The 21831-nt window shown below is 34.5% G+C and overlaps 2 protein-coding genes across 3 annotated transcripts; one reads left to right on the top strand and one right to left on the bottom strand.

Annotated features, from left to right (window-relative positions):
• Positions 1 to 1028: 1028 nt before the first annotated feature.
• Positions 1029 to 3984, bottom strand: LOC127866562 (ADP-ribosylhydrolase ARH1-like). The gene has a single exon (XM_052407186.1). It carries the CDS (start codon positions 3232 to 3234, stop codon positions 2152 to 2154), a length of 1083 nt encoding a protein of 360 aa, XP_052263146.1. The 5' UTR covers positions 3235 to 3984; the 3' UTR covers positions 1029 to 2151.
• A 2510-nt stretch (positions 3985 to 6494) lies between these two features.
• On the top strand, positions 6495 to 21354 carry LOC127866561 (BTB/POZ domain-containing protein 6-like). 2 transcript variants are annotated; one of them, XM_052407184.1, is made up of 4 exons: positions 6495 to 6558; positions 14097 to 14216; positions 14812 to 14964; positions 19890 to 21354. In XM_052407184.1, exons 2-4 carry the CDS (start codon positions 14101 to 14103, stop codon positions 20965 to 20967), a joined length of 1347 nt encoding a protein of 448 aa, XP_052263144.1. In that variant the 5' UTR covers positions 6495 to 6558; positions 14097 to 14100; the 3' UTR covers positions 20968 to 21354. The 2 variants fall into 2 exon arrangements, with proteins under 2 accessions (XP_052263144.1, XP_052263145.1); XM_052407185.1 differs by having other exon boundaries at positions 6533 to 6637.
• The last annotated feature ends 477 nt before the right edge of the window (positions 21355 to 21831 follow it).

Here is a 21831-nt window from a genome sequence, read left to right as displayed (position 1 = left end):
TATGCATGCACATAAGCGCAATGGGGTAATCCAAGACGAACAAATATCAGCTAAATTTGGTCCACGGTATTTGAAATCATTCAATCAAGCAAAAGCAAACTTGGAAAGCATATTAAAGGGCAAAAATTAAGACTGATGTTAGAACGAAATATAAATTCGACCTTAGCAGTACTAGTCCAAATAAAAAATAAGCGGTTTGACTTTGAGATACGTTTGATATTTTAACATTATCAATATGAATGTAATCTTACTATGATTAGTATATTCTCGTATTTAAGACATTAGGTAATCAGGGACAGCGCTAAATACCAGTAACATATAGTATAATGCACCGTTAAAAAGCGCCCAATGTCCTCATGTTCCGTGACTGTTAACAAGAAAATGTCAGAAAGCCTCATCATTAAGTGTGTCTACCACGTGCTGTCCTGTAAACCTGAATACATGGGGTGTTTCTGAAAACAACAGCTCTGTAGAAGGCGAACAAATCCTTTTCTATTATCAGCTAATCTAAGACCATCTTAACTGAATCGGAGGTTATATAGATGCCACGACGGAGTTCTAGTCTTGATCGCAGAGCCATTGCAACACGCGTGGAGAGTACGAAATCAGTCAAGAACAAAAAAAATCATCAACCAACTTTTTCAGAGAATAACATACGACACAGTTGATGCCATACATACATTGCCATACAAATTGTTAAGGTGTTTTTGGAGTTAGGTTTGACACACCTAAAAATGGTACGATAAAATAAAAATAATAAATACAAATGCGGTGCCGCTGATTTTATCCTTAAATTATTTTTTACATTATTTATATGTATTTCGTTTGCTCTCTTTAACTATTTAGGGTCTATCACGGTCACAACATTAATCCATTGGTTGTGTCAAAAATGCATACTGCATATATATACTATAACGAATCCTGCCCACTTCGCTAAACGAAGATCGAGAACGTGCAGACTGTTTTACAATTACACTTACAGAACTTCTTGTGTACTCTTTCTGGAACATCCTCCTGAGCATAACCCCAATTTTCTTACCATTTATTTACAAATGAAATTGCATTATAACACAATATATCACACAATGCTATACTTATAACAAATCATCAGAGTGCAGGATCACGTTACTTTGTGGGGTTCCCCCTTTTAACTTTAAAGGATGTATACACGATGGTAAGTGGTGCTCTTTTTTCAAATACATTTTTTAAACAATTTTTCTCAAGAATGTAAACTAGTACATACAAGGCAGATTTTTATGCTGATGCAAGGTAAAATACATCAGTATTACTTTATTCAATTAGCATGTGTTCTTGTTCAAAAATTCTATAAATACGGTTATGCTTCACGCAACGTGAAATTTTGTCATCGATTTCAGACATATTTAAGGATTTATTCTTCTAGCTTAAGAAACCGGCACAAACTGCAAAAGAACTGTCTTTTATGCACTAAAGATTTTTGCAAATGTATTTAAATAACTGAGATATTTAAAAAAAAAAGTTCTTTACGGTGTGTTTACATTTTGCCCAGTCCGTGTGTAAACCACTGAAAACCCCGTTGATTCTGCACACTGATAATTTAAACCCGTTAACAACAACAAGAACAACAACACAATAAATTGGCTTAACACAATCTGCATAAAATAAAAATTATATACTTCAAAATGTTAAGAAAATACAATGTAAGTGAGAAGGGTGTTTTAATGGTAACGCACACCCTTTAATTAGATTTTAAGGTTTAATCTTTGACATGTACCCACTGCACTTCAAATAACTCTAAAAACAGTATTGGTTATATGGATGAATCGTTCTATTTGGTAAGTATTGTTTACAAGTTATTTGATTTCAATAAGTTAGTTTGTAAGCGTTTTAAAAACTTGAAACAGATTGTGTTACATACGTATTGTCTTATTCGGCAAGTTCTTTAAAAATGACATGTATTTTGCATATCTGCCAATAATCAATATACGCCAGCTTACAATATGTGACAGTTTACAATTATATACTTATATTAAATACATGTGCAAAACAAAGTGCATGTATAACGGCTGTAAAATATGAAAATATTATTACCATAAAAACATGTACATTATTAAGTTCTAACATGCTTAACGCTACATGCACAGTTTATATGCCACACGGACACGTATGCGTTCAGTGTGAAATATCATAAAGACGCTTCCCGATTTCTCGAAGCTGAGTCCCGAATTCCAAATTTTTGAAGTTCCTCTCAGGGACGCCGGCGTATCCGTATAGAGCGCCGTACCAACACCCCGCTATGACCCCTGTGGTGTCGCTGTCACCCCCGTGGAACATGGCCCTGTTGCACAACTCTCGCCAGCTTCCACAGGAGCCAAGCAGTGCATCGTAGGCGATCATTGGCGCATCGTGTCCACTGCTCCCTCCCCATCCATCATAGCTGAGCGTTCGGTAAAATGTGTCTCTTGCTGCGACGTTGAAATTTTCTGGAAAGCGCGGTTCCCTTCGACCGTCTTGAATTCCTCTTGTTTTTAAGTACGCTTTCCAACTGTTCTCAAAGAAAGGCCATGCAGACATGTTTTCTCGCACAAACTCTTTCCTAGATTTGACATATTCCTCGGCAATAGGGAGATTCTTCAGAAGTTCCACTCCCCACTCTCGTGTGGGTCTTCCCTGTATGGCATACGACGTAAACAACGCTGACGCCAGTGAACCTAAGTAACCAGTGGGGTGATGATGAGTCATCATGCCAGCCTCGACGCTCACGTGCACCAAGTCCTGAATCTGTTCCTTCTTCCAAAACCTTAGTCCAATACACATAGATCGCATTGCAGCACCTGACCCACCACCCTTCGGATTGAACGGTATCATGTGTCCATTGAAGGTCCAAGGGTCAAGTTGACGGCAGGATTGCAGAGTTACTTCTCCTGGTGACCGCTTACTAAGAGCAGAGGCACGCAGTTTATACTCTTCGGCCAATTTTCTAAAAAGAGGCATTTTCTCTCGTATCTTCCCATGCTCAGCAAGAGCCTTTCCAGTTGCTATGTGGAATATTGTGTCATCACTGACTCTCCAATCTGGTAGGCGAACGTCAATGTTCTCCAGTCCACCACGACTGTGCACTTCTGAATGTATTTGATCCCCAGATGTACAATATTCCCATTCTCCGTTTTTGAATCCAAGTGCGTCACCTACACCACTCAAAACCATGGCAGCCTCGTACTTCTCTCTCATACGTTTTATATCTCCTAACGTCATAATTCACTTAAATCAGCAATTTCACTTAATATAAATATTGTGTGCTGATTTATGTTTTTCAATTTTCATTTCATGCTATCGTTGGAAAACCAGTTTACTAGCATTCCACAGAAGCGCGAAATTGGTCTACTTTTTTGTTTAATAAAAATAGAATTGGAAAAGCCAGTTTTGTATATAAATAGGTTTGACAGATCGATATTTGAAATATCTAAAGCCACACAGCTTGCTAGCCGAATATCTAATTTCGAAGATAAGAGACTTGAGTAACGAAGAAATACGACAGTTAAGGAAAGGTGTAATAGGTGTTTAAAAAATATCCAAACATGTATTGTATTGCAAGCTAAACTTATTTACAACTTATCTGAATGACATTTTTCCAACTTTTTGTTCCAGATTCAAAACATACAAGATAACTATCAATCTTGGTTTAGAAATGCCCCTAATTACGTACATTCGTACTGGCAAAACAGCTTCGTTTAGGAATTTCCATCATTTGAAATAATAAAGCGGTGCAAATGCAAAAAGATTTAATAATTTGGAATAATTCTTTTGTTTTCGTTAAATATGGTAACAATATGTGGGTCACTTGTAAATATCAAGTATAACATTGTTGCACTCATAAATTCACCCGAATGGTCATGTGATTTTTAATCAAATGGCACTGATTCGAGCCCTGAATGTGACAAACTTGTACATATTTGATTTTGTAGTTTACTCTACTCTTGCCATTATAATACAGCTCTAAAGTTCCGTGATAAAATGACTGAAAAAATACCAAATCTGTATAAAAGTCCCTTTAAATGGGACTGCACGGTTTTTATATGTTTTAAATTGTAATATATTGTAAAATATGTTACAATAACACAAAATAGGCAAGAAAAAATATACATTGAAGACGAATTTCATAAAACGCATGTAAGACAAATTAGCGCCCGAGCCGATTGTGACGAAGATATTTCGTACATATTTTCCTACAATGTTAGGCAGTGAAAGCAAGTCCGCTCATGTTCGGGTCTTCCTTCGTATCTGCCTGTTTCTATTCTAAAGGGTAAAACCCCGCATCTAAATTAAGCTAGTGCACTTCTTCTAACCCTTGCCATACTATAACATTTAAGATAGAATTCAGTCTCAAAACTAGTTTAAAATGTCTTATAAGGTCTAAGCTTATTTCGTCCGCCTCTTGCGAAAATAATTCATGTTTTCCAGTTGTTTTATATCTTTCAATTATAATAGTCACTACTTTATCGGTTATCCGTTTGCACGTAGAGGTTGGTATTACATTGGCAGTATATATTCCCTCGACGTTGTTTGATGACAATGTATTTTCTATGTCTATGTAAATATTTTTGAAACGTTTGCGGTTACGATACGACCAAACGAAAACTCTGCCCATATTCACACTGCGGAAATAGTGTCCAATTATGCACTTGCACTGACGGTCGATCGGAGGTTCCTAGACCATGTCGCCATTGACAGTCCCATTCGGCGTTTACCTGTCGACGAATATGAAATATCTTCCAGTACGGTGCTGTACAGCGTTGATGCAGGAAAATTCCATAGCTCCCCATATGGCTGCGCCGTAGCTGATGATCGACCATACTATTGTATCGTATAGCTTGCTGAAGGCATCAAACGGCATCCCTACGGACGCTTTATCTTTGAAGATAAGTAACTCCAGAGCACGTGTTGCTGAGCTAGGTACAAATTTAGCGGTAATATTTTAGTCTAAATATTCTGTCAGTATGAGTCCCAGATATGTGTAATGGTCTGAGTATCCAATATTTGACTCACAGCAAGTTAAGATGGCGTTTCAGCGTTCTGCGTTTGTGCAGAGGAAGTGGATTATTTTAATTTTCATAGTATTTATTGTCATGTTATTTCGCGTACACTATGTACTTGAGATGTCTAGTAGGTTTTGAAAATCTGTTTCGCTTTCAGCAATAAGAACAATGTCATCGGCATAGACGAGATGGTTAATCCGTTTGTCGTCGATATCCATCGCAACGTAACTGGCATCGAAGCTGTGACTTACGTCATTTATGTAGAAATTAAATTCGGCGTAGAAAGCAAACACCCGTTTTTGGACCAGATTTAACATAGAAAGTGTTAGTCTTGTAGTGGTTCACTTTAACAGATTATTGCACATTTAGCGTTTTAATCATTTTGCCGTTTACTCCGTATGCAATTAATATTGACCATTATAAACGACGATCAATTTTGTCATATGCTTTACTAAAGTCCACGTAAGCCGTAAACGTTGATTTACAAGGACGTAAGCGAAATCCATTTTGGTGCTCTGATTAAATATAATTGTTCTCTGCCCATTTAGTTAGACGGTTGTTTAGATTCTTTTTAGATTAGGGTTACGTTCCGTAGCCCCAATGCATCAGTATTTTCCATGTTTTAAAGCACACGCAGAACAGTCTATGTAAAAACTTGATGCAAGTTTCCAAACAAAACACTTCCGCCAGATGTCCGTCAAGCCAACTAATACTTTATTTAGAGACTGCATGACATGTTTATAGTCTAAGATAGTAATTACATAATTTTAAGTGTCGCTTTCATCAGAGTTTACATGGCGATATCGGTTAACATTATTTTGGGTTACTGCATTATCTCTTACGTTATATAAAGTCTAGTCAATCTCTGGAGCATGATCGACTATTACACCGCTCTGCAGGCTCTAAGGAATGCGTATAGCAGGCGAAGGACTACTTTAAGAAGAGTTTATAGTCAATTTTTGCAAAGAGTGTCGACAGAACATTTGCTACCTTCACAAATAGTATAACTATAAATACCAAGCGAGAAAAAAGAAGACTGCATTTGAAAACCTTGTCCATATCTTGGCTATGTTTCGAGATAATAAAATATCAGTTCGTGGTTGGTTTTCTGAAGTTGTTACGGTGTAAGGGTATGAGTTCTTTATGCAGGCCATAATTAAATCGAGTGCATATTCTCCTAGTCGAAAAATTTATTAGGTGCTGATCGTCAGGGAATACAAACAAATGCAGGGTCGGTGTCTTTTTTCCGGATAAAACGTTTCTTGCTTGCCCAACAGGGTAGATGGAATTTGTGATATAATATATATATATAATTTAGATGTTGCTTGTTCAAGTTAACACATATTGGAATAAATGTTCAATTCACGCAGATTGTTTTTTAGTACATGATTCGTCAGTCCGTCCATACCCCTGGTGGTACAAAGTCACTATGCTAGTGGAAAGGCGGTTTTAAAAATGAATACTACAGTGATTTGTAACCTCTGAGTTGCCATTTGATTATTTGCTTTGGACAAATACGTCTGTAAACAAACCTGTTCAATGCGTTAGTTTTATTTTATTTTAAAGTTCATTTACAATATTTTATGTAATAACAAACATGCTTTTAATATATTATTTATAAAGTATAAATATAGGAAGATCTACTATATATTTATCTGATTTTAGTTTGTACGGTATTGTTGCAATATTTGGTCACTTGAACATGTTGAACCACAGGGGGTTAGCAATCGTTATACATCGGCTATCTCGGATTCCTCCGTAAGATAGGCCTCGTGGCTAACAGTCGCCATATTGCCTTGTATTACTACTTTACTACCCAAAAGGTTGTCAGTCTATTGTTATGAGGCTGCATACATGCGCGTTGAACTAGCGCCAAACTTTTTACCGAAACTTTGATATTAAGAGCACTATTAACGTTCATTTGTGTTGCATTTTGACCTATTATCCAAGTGATTTACTTTTCCATTATTATTTAATCACCCTATCATCCAATTTTTTAGATGAAATTACGGTGTTAACAAAACCAACCAAACCGAAAGTGAAACTGGATGCATTACGTTTCGCGATGTAAACATTAAATATTTGTTCAGTTTGAGGAAGCGAATCGTTAATAGACGTTGGAATATGTATGCAATACAGACTATCATTGCCGATTGTAGTACTGTCTAAAAAATACCTTTTATGACAGGTCATGTATAGAACGTTAATCAAATAGTGACCATAAATCACTACAAATGTCTGGGTTGTTCATTAACCCATTTATGCCCAGTGGACTCTCCCATCCTTCTAAATTGGATCAATTTATTTCCAAAAGTAGGGGTGTCTGGTATATTTATTTCTATATTTAGAATATTTCTTACAGAAATTTCTTTAAGCAAACAGCGCAGACCCAGATGAGACGCCGCATGATGCGGCGTCTCATCTGGGTCTACGCTGTTTGCAATGTCCTTTTTTTCAGGACGCTAGGCATGAATGGGTTAATATAATTAATGCACGTTTCTGATCTAATTGCCTGTATCTAGTTGTAATTACCATGATATTGATAAAATTAAAACGTTTTTTGCATAAATTAACATTACATGTTTTATTTTTATCATTTAGGGAATATATAATTGTATCATTATCATCATTAAATATTCTGAAAATGATCTAAATTATCATGATTACTTTAAAGTAGAATTTTTAAATTTTACTCATTATTTTTAATGAATTTGCACATTTGCTTGATTCAAAATAAAATGTATTAATAAGGGTTTCAGTTGTTAGTTTTAACCCATTTTTAGTTCGATTAAATTTAAAGTACTAACTACGTACATGTATGTGAAATGCTCTTGAGTTCGTTTCCTGTGCCTAGAACCAGTACTTGGGTGTCTCTTGGAGATTTCTTAAGAATGCTCCCACACTGGGGATCAAACCAGTGACCTCCAAATCATTAGGTGGACACCACATCCATTACACATCAGCGACCTTTAATTAGTAAATTACTTTAGTATTGCAGCATTATATAATGTAATGTTGCTACATATTTTTGGAAAATGATTAATGTGCAGTACTAAATAAATCTAAATGCATACAATTTTAATTGTGTATATTGTGTGATTATTAGTTACAAATTCCCTTTTTACAGGTATACTGGTTTATGAAAGACTGATAAACATAAAATTGACAACTCATCTCCCCAACGATACTTTGTGTGGCTCATTCTCAGAACAAACCCATAGTCAGTGAGAAAACTACAGTGTAAAAAGACCACTTGATTGTGACAATTATGGCTGACCAAGCAAATGTTATCATTTAAAATAAAGAAAACTTCCAGTTCAATATACATTTTATACCAATTATGACATTGGCCAACACAGAAAATAATTATAAGGTTGATTTTCCCAAAATTGACTGTTACAATTGGATACTGTTTTAAGCTTCACTTTACTTTGTCTGAAAATAAAAGTCCTAAATGATGTAATAGAAACATACATATTTAATTTTTAGTTTTACAAGGATATATATATACATACATATATTATAATATCTTTTTATCGATATACATACACATTTTATACATGTGTATGCTTTGATTTTTTTCTATTGAAGCCAAATTAATATCCCATTAGAAAGATAAAATAATATCACAGCAGTATTCCTATTTTGTCTGCAAGTACTGCAGAAATCATGGATTATTATTTTACCGAGTCAGCCTTAATCTTTATATTATAATTGTTAAAACAGATTAAGATGTGCATTATACAATTGAGGATGCATCAAAATTAAAAAATGGTACATGTATAAATTAATAAAGAATCAATAACAATCAGAAACTGTGCATTTTTTTTCAGTATTGTGTGAAAGTATTGTGTGAAAGGATTTGAAGTAATGATGTGTTTTTGAAATATGATTTATGTGAATTTGAATAAATATATAAAATTTAGTGATTTTCTCAGACAAAAACTGTTAATTACATACTAAAGTATTCAGAATGTATTATTGTAATATTCATTCGAATTTTTTAGTACAAAAAGCACTTTTCCCTGGCATTTGTATTTATAGTAATTGCATATTTTATAATTCTGACACCATTTATAAACTGTGTTCATGCAAGCATGAACACGGTTTCATTTTTTGAGTATTTAAACAAGAGGGCCATGATGGCCCTGTATCACTCCACTGCTGAAAAAAGGCTGAAACAAATTTCTCTGCATGTGCAAATACTTAAATATAGGCCCTATTTAAGCACATGTACACTTTTGTGACCTTCTGGGCTGGGTCAAATTTAACCCCAGGGGCATAATTTGAGAAAACTTTGTAGAGGACTACTATATCTCACTACATACAAAATGTGGTAGCCCTAGGTCCTAGAGTAAAGGACAAGAATATTTTTCACAAAATAAGCAAGATATAAGCGTATATAATGTTCAATTTTGTGACATGCGGGTCAGGATCAAATTTGATCCAAAGGGCATAATTTGAACAAACTTGGTAGAGGACAATAAGATGTTACTGCATACCAAATTTGGTAGCCATAGTCCAAATGGTTTTTGACAAGAAGATTTTTAAAGATTTCACAAAATAGGCACTTTAAAAGCGTTTATTCAATTTTGTGACCCCCCGGGGCAGGGTCAAAGTTGACCCCAGAGGCATTATTTGAACAAATTTGGTAGAGGTTTATTAGATGTCACTACATACCAAATTTGGTAGCCCTAGGCCCAATGGTTATGGACAACAAGATTTTTAAAGTTTTCACAAAATAGGCCCCATATAAGCGTATGTTTAGTTTTGTGACCCCGGGCAGGGTCAAATTTGACCCAAGGGGCATAATTTGAACAAACTTGGTAGAGAACTATAACATGTCACTACATACCAAATTTGGTAGCCCTATGCCTTATGGTTAAGGACAAGAAGAGTTTTAAAATTTTCACAAAATAGGCATTATATAAGCATATAATTGATTTTGTGGCCCCCGGGGCAGGGTCAAATTTGACCCCTGGGGCATAGTTTGAACAAACTAAGTAGAGGACTATACAATGTCACTACATACCAAATTGTGTAGCCCTAGGCCTTATAGTTATGGATAAGATTTTTTTTAAGTTATCACAAAATAGGCATTATATAAGCATATGTTCAATTTTGTGACCCTTGGGGCAGGGTCAAATTTGACCCTAGGGATTACATTTGAACAAATTTGGTAGAAGACTATTAGATGTCACTATATACCAAATTTGATAGCCCTAGGCCGGAGTGTTATTGACAAGAATTTTTTTGAAGTTTTCACAAAATAGGCCTTATATAAGCATATGTTCAATTTTGTGACCCTCGGGGCAGGGTCAAACTTGACCCCAGGGGCATAATTTGAATAAACTTGGTAGAGGACTATAAGATGCCACTACATACCAAATTTGGTAGCCCTAGGCCCAATGGTTATGGACGAGAAGATTTGTAAAGTTTTCACAAAATATACCCTTTATAAGCATATGTTCAATTTTGTGACCCCCGGGGCAGGGTCAAATTTGACCCCAGGGGTATAATTTGAACAAATTTGGTAGAGGACTATTAGATGTCTCTACATACCAAATTTGATAGCCCTAGGCCCAATGGTTATGGACGGGAGATTTTGAAAGTTTTCACAAAATAGGCCTTATTTAAGCAAATTTTCAATTTTGTGACCCCCAGGGCAGAGTCAAATTTGACCCCAGGGGCATAATTTGAACAAATTTGAAAGAGGTACACCCCAGGAACATTCCTAAGAAATTTCATCAGAATAGGACCAGTAGTTTAGGAGAAGATGTTTAAAGGAAAAGTTTATGCATGGATGCACGATGAACACAGGACCTTTGGGCAGTGGAGCTAAAAATCAAATTAAACATTTAGTTTTGATTTAAAATCAGTTTTTATATGCAAGTGTCTATTTCACTTATAAATTAAAACAGCATATTATTCATTATTGAAAAGATTATTCCAAGCTTGATGTCAACTTTGCATAGTGTAGTTAATTGAACATTGTTTTGAACTGTATGGGCAGCTATATTTTTTAATTAATGTATGTTGTATTATACAAAATGCATTATTTCTACCACAAGTAGACCATATAAGGCCTAATGCTACTAAATAGGCACTGGTATGAATTTGACACTGTTTTTGATGCTCATACAAAACTTTAATTATTACTACACTTTAGTATATTAAATATTTTCAAGTTTTTGTTCAACATTCTTTGCAAAAGAAAAGAGTGTCTTAATGCATTTGAAAATATACTTAAAACAAACTAAAATGCATTTTAACATACCTTTTCCCTGGTAAAGTGTATTTGGGATGATAAAAAATACACTTGAAGAGTATTAATGCTGGAAAAATGCAGAAAAAAATACATTTGTTTCTGTTAGAAGTGTGTCTTGTCTGCATTTTTAAGTGTATTAAATGCACATCAAATGCAGATAAATACAATGCCAATACTGTTACATGTATTGTAATGGACATAAAATGCACTTGTTCTTGTAATTAAATGCTTTAGTGAATTGAAATAACCTTTTATAATGTTTTAACAATTAATAATACCTTTTTATATAAATTTTCTTTTGAAATGTGACACTTAATTGATTTTTGCACCACTAGTAAGAGATATAATTTGTGCTCATAATGCTTTATCATTACACTACATAATATCATTTGTTGTATGAAAATTACCCGTAAAATTCATGTGAAAGCTCAAGAGATCAATAGCTATACCCTGCTCCTTTTTACATGACTTGATGGTATTTAGTCCCCAATTCTACATGGCTAAGGGAAAATTAATGTGCAGATTTGACAAATAAGTCTTAACAGGGATCCAATAGGCAGACTTTCATATTACTTGTATTTAATTTAAATCATGATCTGAATTGCTCTTTGGCAAATCTTTGTTGGTCACAGTATTCAACTGAATTTTGTTCACTTTGTAGTGATTATATTTTCTATATTTATCAGACAACATCTTTCTTCAAAAGTTAAACATGATTGCTTGGTTAATTTAGAAACAAGATCAATGCATCATAACATAAAATGAAAAAATGTGTAATAGTAAAAATGACAGCAAAAAAGCACTAGATTATCTGCCTTAAATCTGAGACCATATGTTGATGTATTGGAATTTCTCATAAATAATGTGCTCCATAGTTGTATAATTGTATAGTCGTATGCATGAGTGGTGTCAATGTCACAATACCAATTAAAGCCTATAATTTACTAAAACAATTTGAAGTTTGATGTGAGTTTTTTTCAAGATCTGTTATATATAATTATATATACATGTATATATATATATTGTTGAAAAGTTAACATGCAATAAGTTTACTGTAATTAAGTGACAAATAGTTTTACTGATTTGGTTGGATGCATATATGCAGATATATCATGGTTTGTGCAGAGGACAGTAGCAAAAACAAGAGCTGTCTCCGTAGGATGACATACGCCCCCGATAAACGCTTTAATAGAAGTTATGAGCATTTTTCAAAACCTTAAAGCCGACCCTAAGTTCAAGGTCAAAGGGGTCAAAATTTGTGTGTGTATGGGAAGGCCTTGTCCATATACACATCCAAACATGAATGTTACATCTGAAGCGACATAGAAGTTATGAGCATTTTTTCGAAACCTAAATGCAAAGTGTGACGGATAGACAGACGGACAGTGCGATCACTATATGCCCTCCTTTGGGGGCATAAAAATGTTTCACATTGTTTTGGTAAATTAGTAATGTAGTTAAAAGAACAGAATCATCAATTATAAAGTTATTGATTATAAAGTGTTGCTGGCATATTTGATGCATTCATCTAGCTATAAGAAGGTCCCTGTTTTATCCCCACTGGCACGAGTGAGGGTTCTCAAAATCTTTAAACAATATGAATAACTACATATAGGGTCGAGAGCCTTGTTGATATGGGGGCTAAACACCTGAAATCAAAGCGACCCAGGTTAAAGGCCGAGGCCAAATAAATAAACCAGAGGCCGCATGAGCCTGCTATACTCTGAACAAGTATTGTTTCTTCTCAGAAAACTGGCTTAAGTGTCTTACTAAGCTTTAGACTTTGAGTTTCAGTGCAATCAATCTAAAATAAATTGGTCAAATTACATAGATCTAATAATTTGTAAAAAATAAACATTCTGCACAAATTCAATTATTTACTTTACCTGTGTGCATGAATCATTTCAGTCTTGATGGTTAGTGAACTATGTCAAAAGCACCATATCTATGAAACACTTGTATTTTGAATAGTGCAATGTTCCACAGAAATGATGCTGATGATAATTCTACACGATGATGAATTATTAGATATATTTCTAAATTCCATTTCCACCAACAATTCGGTTATTCCACTACCAGTTCACATGCTTCATACACAGTTGAAAATAACACTATTTCACTCAACAACCGTGACACATGTACTCAATTTTTCAACTTTTCGCAATTAAACTTGTCTTCTACTGTTATTGTTGTTGTTGTACTTTTGAAAGTAGTTCGAAAGATGGCGACCATTAACCCAGAGATTGATTTATGAAATAAATCGTCTGCTGATCCAGAGTGAGGGGGTTAGCCGACTTAGCGTGTGGCTTAGCTAAAGAAACTTCAGCGTACAGTTTATATAGTATTGACATATAAAGTCGCGGCAGTCAAAAATCATAAAAAGCGACATTTAAAGTTATGGAAGCCAGAACTACGTGTGGCTATGACCTAATTTAATTAGTAAAACATCATTTTGAATGAAAATTAATCAAATTATAACGAAATATATTTGATAGTGATGTTTTTCAAAGAAGTTGATTTTTCGTTATAATTTGAGCCAAATGCTAACCACCTGGTACTTGAAGTTGAACGTTGCTCCTATAAATTTGGCAGAACGGCTTAAAGGAATATGGTTCCGTTATTTACATTATTGTTTGCATATCGACATTGATGGTTTAATTTCATATCAATCTGAGTGTGCATAACATTTTCATATTATGAACGCAAAAGTAGAATTTACAATAATTAATTGTAGAAAAAATAAGTAATAAATCAATTAGTAATAAAATGAACAATTAAATTTAGATGAGCATGTCCCCTATTTGTCTTTTCAGCAACATGTCAGATAACATGAGTGGCTCACCACCAGCATATCGCTGGCAGGTTGGTAAGACAATAGACCAGTGTCTCCAGGGAATATTTAAAAATGGCATCTGGACAGATGTGACCTTTAAGTAAGTTTTTTTTTGCGGAAACATATCATGTTATGAATAAATTTTAGAGTCACCAAAAAGAGAAATCAGCACAAGACTAGTCACAATTTATTTATCATTAATTTTAATGCTTTGGTGATCATTTGTATGAAACAAGTGTCTGGCTAAGTTTAGTCCTATCAATGGACGGATATACCAGGCTATTCTACATGCATTGGCAAATTGCCTCAAAATCAATTGCTCATGCAAAGATAATTATCCAAACATCAAATAGCAGAATATTAAAATGAATAATGTGAGTTGTATTAACTGCAGATATTGTTGCCTTCATTTTTTCATGGCCAATTATTTGTGTTATTGACTTGCATTGCTTAATCTATTGAAATAATTTTATAATTCTCTAAGGCTCAAACCTTTCTTTTTGACTTGTTGTGATGAAGGTCTACACAGCAGAAGTAAGTGAGGAATAAAATGCAGATACAAATAGGTATTCTGATGGCCGCAATTTCATCAGACAGATAATTTTAACCAAGTCTTACTCTAATTGTTAAAACGTCAGTTTGTATTGTACATTTCTTATAATAAAGTATATTATATAATGCCTTTTCAATTTTAGGTGTTCCGATGGTAGACAGGTAGAGGCCCATAGGTTGGTGTTGGCTATGCGCAGTCCAGTATTTCAGGCTATGTTCTTCGGGCTCTGCTCAGAAAAGAAAGAGGAGTTTGAAATTGAGGATGCTGATTCTACTGTATTTTCTGAATTCCTAAGGTACATGTTTTCACATTAATATTGGCAGATTGTTCATTAGGATATTGTGTGTTAGGATTGTTGCATTTATCATCTGTTCCTCTTTTTAGCAGAAATACAATACAGTAGTTAAACTCTGAATACATTACAGTTTAGTCAATCTATGTTTTGATGAAATGTTTGTGAAAGTCTCAAAGAAATTGCTGAACATACAATTAAGCATCACAATGATACACTCTTAGTCTACATCTTTCTGTGAATTTTGAAATTTGCTGTGATTCATGCATGATAAAAATTTGTTTAAGTGGACAAATGCTACCAGCTTTTTTCTCTATTAGTCCAATGAAGCCCTTTTATACTTGCATGCAACATCTAAGACGGGCCACTTTTATTGTACAATAAAATTAACTATAGACCAGTTTCACAATACTACCACTGTTGCTTTTTTTAGCTCCACTGGCCAGAGGCCTGCGGGGCTTATGTCATGGTCCTGTGTCCGTCGTGCGTGCGTGCGTACGTCCGTGCGTTAACTTTTCCTTTAAACATCTTCTTCTCCTAAACTACTGGTCCAATTCTGATGAAATTTCTCAGGAATGTTTCTGGGGTGAACCTCTTTAAAATTTGTTCAAATTATGCCCCTGGGGTCAAATTTGACCCTGCCCCGGGGGTCACAAAATTGAAAATTTGCTTATATAAGGCCTATTTTGTGAAAACTTTGAAAATCCTTTCGTCCATAACCATTGGGCCTAGGGCTATCAAATTTGGTATTTAGAGACATCTAATAGTCCTTTACCAAATTTGTTCAAATTATGCCCCTGGGGTCAAGTTTGACCCAGCCCTGGGGGTCACAAAATTGAACATATGCTTATATAGGGTCTATTTTGTGAAAACTATACAAATCTTCACGTCCGTAACCATTGGGCCTAGGGCTACCAAATTTGGTATGTCGTGGCATCTTATAGTCCTCTACTAAGTTTGTTCAAATTATGCCCCTGGGGTCAAGTTTGACCCTGCCCCGAGGGTCACAAAATTGAACATATGCTTATATAAGGCCTATTTTGTGAACACTTTAAAAATCTTTTTGTCCATAACCATATTGCATAGGGCTACCAAATTTGGTATGTAGTGACATGTAATAGTTCTCTTCTTAGTTTGTTCAAATTATGCCCCTGGGGTCAAATTTGACCCTGCCCTGAGGGGTAACAAAATTGAACAAATGCTTATATAAGGCCTATTGTGTGAAAACTTCAAAAATTCTCTTGTCCATAACCATCTGGCCTAGGACTATCAAATTTGGTATGTAGTGACATCTAATAGTCCTCTACCAAATTTGTTCAAATTTTATCCCTTGGGTCAAATTTGACCCTGCCCTGGGGGGTCACAAAATTGAACATATGCTTATATAATGCCTATTTTGTGAAAACTTTAAAAAAATTATTGTCCATAACCATTAGGCCTAGGGCTACACAATTTGGTATGTAGTGACATTGTATGGTCCTCTACTTAGTTTGTTCAAATTATGCACCAGGGGTCAAATTTGACCCTGCCCTGGGTGCCACAAAATCAATTATATGTTTATATAGTGCCTATTTTGTAAAACTTTAAAAATCTACTTGTCCTTAACCATAAGACATAGGGCTACCAAATTTGGGATGTAGTGACATCTAATAGTTCTCTACCAAGTTTGTTCAAATTATGCCCCTTGGGTCAAATTTGACCCTGCCCGGGGGGTCACAAAACAGAACATACGCTTATATGGGGCCTATTTTGTGAAAACTTTAAAAATCTTTCTGTCCATAACCATTGGGCCTAGGGCTACTAAATTTGGTATGTAGTGACATCTAATAAACCTCTACCAAATTTGTTCAAATTTTATCCCTGGGGTCAAATTTGACCCTGCCCCGGGGGGTCACATAATTGAATAAACGCTTATAAAGCGCCTATTTTGTGAAATGTTTAAAAATCTTCTTGTCGAAAACCATTCGGACTATGGCTACCAAATTTGGTATGCAGTAGTAACATCTTATAGTCCTATACCAAGTTTGTTCAAATTATGCCCTTTGGGTCAAATTTGACCCTGACCCGCGGGTCACAAAATTGAACATTATATACGTTTCTGTCTTGCTTATTTTGTGAAAACTTTTAAAATATTCTTGTCCTTAAATCTAGGACATAGGGCTACCACATTTTGTATGGAGTGAGATATAGTTGTCCTCTACAAAGTTTGTTCAAATTATGCCCCTGGGGTTAAATTTGACCCAGCCCAGGGGGTCACAAAAGTGTACATTTGCTTAAATAGGGCCTATATTTAAGTATTTGCACATGCTGAGAATATTTGTTTCAGACTTTTTTTCAGCAGTGGAGCGATACATGGCCATCATGGCCCTCTTGTTATATATCATGTTACACTTCAAATTTTAGAACGAGGCTGAACGTGTAATTTTGTTTGGCGGAGAACATGGATGATTTTATACCATTTGATTGTTTTTGTTTACATTCAGGATTTTCATGTTACAATAACACCAATCATATGCATACCAGAATGTGTTTTGTCAATAAATTTATAAGTAATTATAATCTGAACATTAAACATTGTAACACCTAAATAATTATTCAACAACATACTACTTAGTACCATTAGTGTATAATTATTTTTAAAAAAAAACATCTATAAAAATACGTGTTTCCCATGACCATCAAAGTGCAAGTGGTCTGAAGACTAAGCATCGATAATTAAACAAAACAAAGTTATACACTAGACGTAAAATACAATACATAGTATTATATAACTCTACTTCTCAAAGGAATGGGTGTGTTGGTGTGTGATATTTTTCATGAACGATGGAACGTGTAAGAGGTGTGTTGAATAGCGATAAGACAACGCAATATAAATGTTTTTTATTAAATAAATTTTCTTTTACAGTGAATTACGTGGTGCAGACTGAACAGTCTATGCATGCATATTGATAACGCTTTATACATGATTATAAGTGATGAATATATTATAATAAATCTCTAATGTTGTGGAAACATTATTTAACCCCGTTTTGGTCCATGAATATGCTTGTTTTGATTATGTTGTTCGGTACACTAACGTACACTCTTTATAATATATATATATATATACCGGTATATATAATGTTTATATTTTTTAAATGTTCAATACGAAAAGGTATTAAACACTTTTATAGGTATCTGGACTTTCATTCCCACAGACAATCGTTCCTATGCTAATTTTGACAAAGCAGACATTCGTATCTATGTTGTTTTGACTACCCGTACATTTGTTCATACATAATTTTGACACTCAGGATATTGGTTCCTACATAATTTTCACGCCCTTGACATTCGCTTCTACATAATTTTTACATCCGGACATGGTTTCGTACAATCGTAGACAATACCTAAACTGTGAAAACACTATGTACATGTACATATATATATAGTAATTGGCCACTTTTTCAAATTCACTTCCAACATCTGTGTTATGCTTTGAGTGTCACTTGTACGCAAAGAAACACACGTCTAACTTCTACAAAACGGTGGCAATGCAGTAAAAGTCTCCCCAATTTTCACAAGGTTTCCCTAAGTACAGATCTCTATGTAAGTCGATCTATTTGAATAATTGTTTAACATTATCATGCACATGCTCACGAAAACTTCCTAAAACTGAATAATAATATGACAAAAGAAAAATAGCACACCAGGATAGCAATAATGTAAGAACCAATGTCCGTGCTGTCAAAATAAAAAAAATTAGGAACGATTGTCTGGATTGTCAAAATAACATAGGAACGATTGTCCGTTGGTAAAAACAACCTAGGACCTAACGTCCATCTGTGTCATAATGAGCATAGGAACGAATGTCCGTCATTCATTTATAATTATGATTAAAGTGGCTAATATCAATACAGTATTTAGTTTCAATTTGAGTATTTGGCTTTAAATTAGTCCTAGAAATGACTACACAATACTACTGCCAGGAGAAGACTTATTGGTATCATAAATTGTATTTAATGACCAGACATCTGCTACCTGTGGTTTATAACAACTTTAGGTTATTTAGTATTTGTCAGCACAGTATCTGATGACGAGATAATGGGTTTATGCTGAACATAGGGACAATAAAACCACAGATCTATAAATAAACAAGATTAATGATCGATCTTTGATTAAACACCACAATGAAAATGTTCAAATGAATAGTGTCAAAATGTATGCAAACAATTGAATTTAACAAGTACTTTAATAAATGAAGATTTATTAAATGCACAAACACTTAAATGGGAAGTATATATTTCTGCAAATGCCAACAATTTCATCTTGTGTTGAAAGTATCATCATTACGTCGCGGAATGTTTGAAAGAGTGAATTGTTGAAATCAGACGTTGCAGTGCGTGGAATTAATAGAAATGGCTACACATTCAGCCAATTTTCGGGAATTCTGCAAATCACGTGACTTTGTGCTCTTATCAATTTTGGCTTCTTGTGAAAAGGGTCTATTTTATCCCTGAAGCATGTACAGTCTATAAACTATGTTATACCGTAACTGGATATTTGTATCTCGACTATTTATCAAATGGTTTTACCTATATTACTTAATGATTTGTGGGCATCCCTTTTTGCTAAAAAAGGATAGGGTAATAAGTAAAAGTTATAGATTTAGATTTTTAAATCTATTTAATTTCTTAATCCAGCGAATGTCACAAAGCCTTTCAAAGATGAGAGTAGCTTTGCTAGTCTAGCATAGTATTGTTGGGCCATGGTCGCTGTTAGTGTTACTAAAATAGAAAAAAAACATATTTCAAAAACTTTTGTTTGGATAGAGGTTATGTTGCCATTACACAAAATTTATCTTTAAACTCATTGTTTGCTGTTCAGTTATAAACAGTTCAATATCGCATGTCCCACAGTGAAAAATAATCTTTTATATACATGTATTTCAGGTTCTTTTACTTAGATGATGCTGAAGTAACCCAGTCCAACTTTCATCCATTACTAATTCTGGCTGACAAGTACGAAGTTCCTTTGCTCTTCCAGCACATGACTAAGTTCATAAAGTCAGTTGTGGATGTTGACAATGCCCTGGAGCTGCTGGAGCTTGTTATTGCTTTTAATGCAAAGCAGTGCATGAAAACACTCCTGGAGTTCATAGATGTCAATGCAGAGGTGCTATTGAATTCTGAGGCATTTCTTAGGCTGAATCAGAGAACTGTGTTGACCATCATTCAAGGACGAACCTTTAATGCTCCAGTGACAAGTCTGTTTGAGGTCACCATTAAGTGGGCCAAAAAACAGTGCACTGAGCAAGGTCTTAAAGAAACTGGTTGTAACATCAGGAAGGTGCTTGGCTCACTGATTTACTATCTTGGATTACCAACAATGACACTGGATGAGTTTATTAAATTAACATACAAACATGAGTACCTCACATTTCAAGAATATGAAGAAATTGTGGCCTACATTGCCAACAACTCATCGCCACTACATGACTTCATGGTAGAGCCACGTCTACCGCTCTATGAGATCCTAACTGTGCCCATTCCTCATAAATTTATGTATGCGGATTATGTCCTAAAATCCACCATTACCAGTGAATTATCTTTCTCCTTGAAAGCTGATGTTAAAATTGTTGGCTTTGAAACCCATTTCGATGATTTTGATTTTTTTGGTGATGGTGATGACATATTAGAGGTGGATAAAATCAGCTGTTTATTTTTCCAGGGTACCGTTTCAGTGGGGGAAACAGTTGTTAGTCAGTTTGAGTCTGGTTTCTTAAACAATGGTATAGTGAAAGTGAAACTTAACGATCCAGTGTTGCTGAAACAGTCGAGTTTGCCCCAACACGTGACATTGTCAATGGTATCACGAACAGGCCCAGTTTATGTACGGTATTTTTCTAATGAGGCAATCTTCAGCAGTTCCTTGGCAATCAAAAAAGTTTGCTATTGTGAAGTTCACGATGGAAAGAATGATTTTTCATTCGACAAAATAATTTTTGAAAATGTGTCTGGACGAAGTTGAACATTGGTGAGTAGGTGATACATAGATGAATGTCTTAATATGTCAGCCTCCAATGTAATTTGGTACAAAGTTAAGTGTCAATTTGTTTTTTTTTCTTACCAATTGCTAAATAAGATAATGGGGGGGGGTAATATTTATTAGTCACTGTTGCATTAAATAATAACAAATTCTGTGAAATCACAATTTACAACAGTACCAATTATGTTTCTTAATAAATGATAACCTTTAATATGTACCTTTGATGTATGTTTAACTAGTACTGTTGACAGTCACAGTACATTAAGGATTGAACAGCTTTATAGAAATGTTTGAACTGCAAGTCTGGAAGTATATCAAATTCAATTGATTGACAGAAACGTAATTATATGTAAACGTATATATATATATATATATATATATATATATATATATATATATATATATATATATATATATATATATATATATATATATATATATATATATATGTATATATATTATCTTTAAACTGTTTAACCCTTAAAGCGCTGGAGCTGAATTTTAAAGGCCTTTGAAAACAGTTTGGATCCAGATGAGACGCCACAGAACGTGGCGTCTCATCAGGATCCAAACTGTTTGCTATTCTGATAGTATTCTTTGAAAAAAATCGAAGAAAATGCTAATTTTAGAAATTCAGCAGACGACATTTTAGCAGATGACAAATTTCCCAGCATGCAAAGGGTTAAATGTTATACAATTGGACTTCAATAGTGAAGTACGATAGCTGCCATTTTGGAAGTTCTGGGGAGAAAACTGACAGTGAAATACTCTGAATCTTTTTAATGCATGCCCTGCAGTTTGTTTGATTTTGAGAAATGCACTGAATATTTCATTTGTATATAAATA

This window comes from Dreissena polymorpha, chromosome 2 (assembly GCF_020536995.1).
Source record: "Dreissena polymorpha isolate Duluth1 chromosome 2, UMN_Dpol_1.0, whole genome shotgun sequence".
NCBI classification, from domain to species: domain Eukaryota; kingdom Metazoa; phylum Mollusca; class Bivalvia; order Myida; family Dreissenidae; genus Dreissena; species Dreissena polymorpha.
Note: the sequence above shows the minus strand (reverse complement) of the source record. Positions and strands in the feature narration are given on the sequence as shown.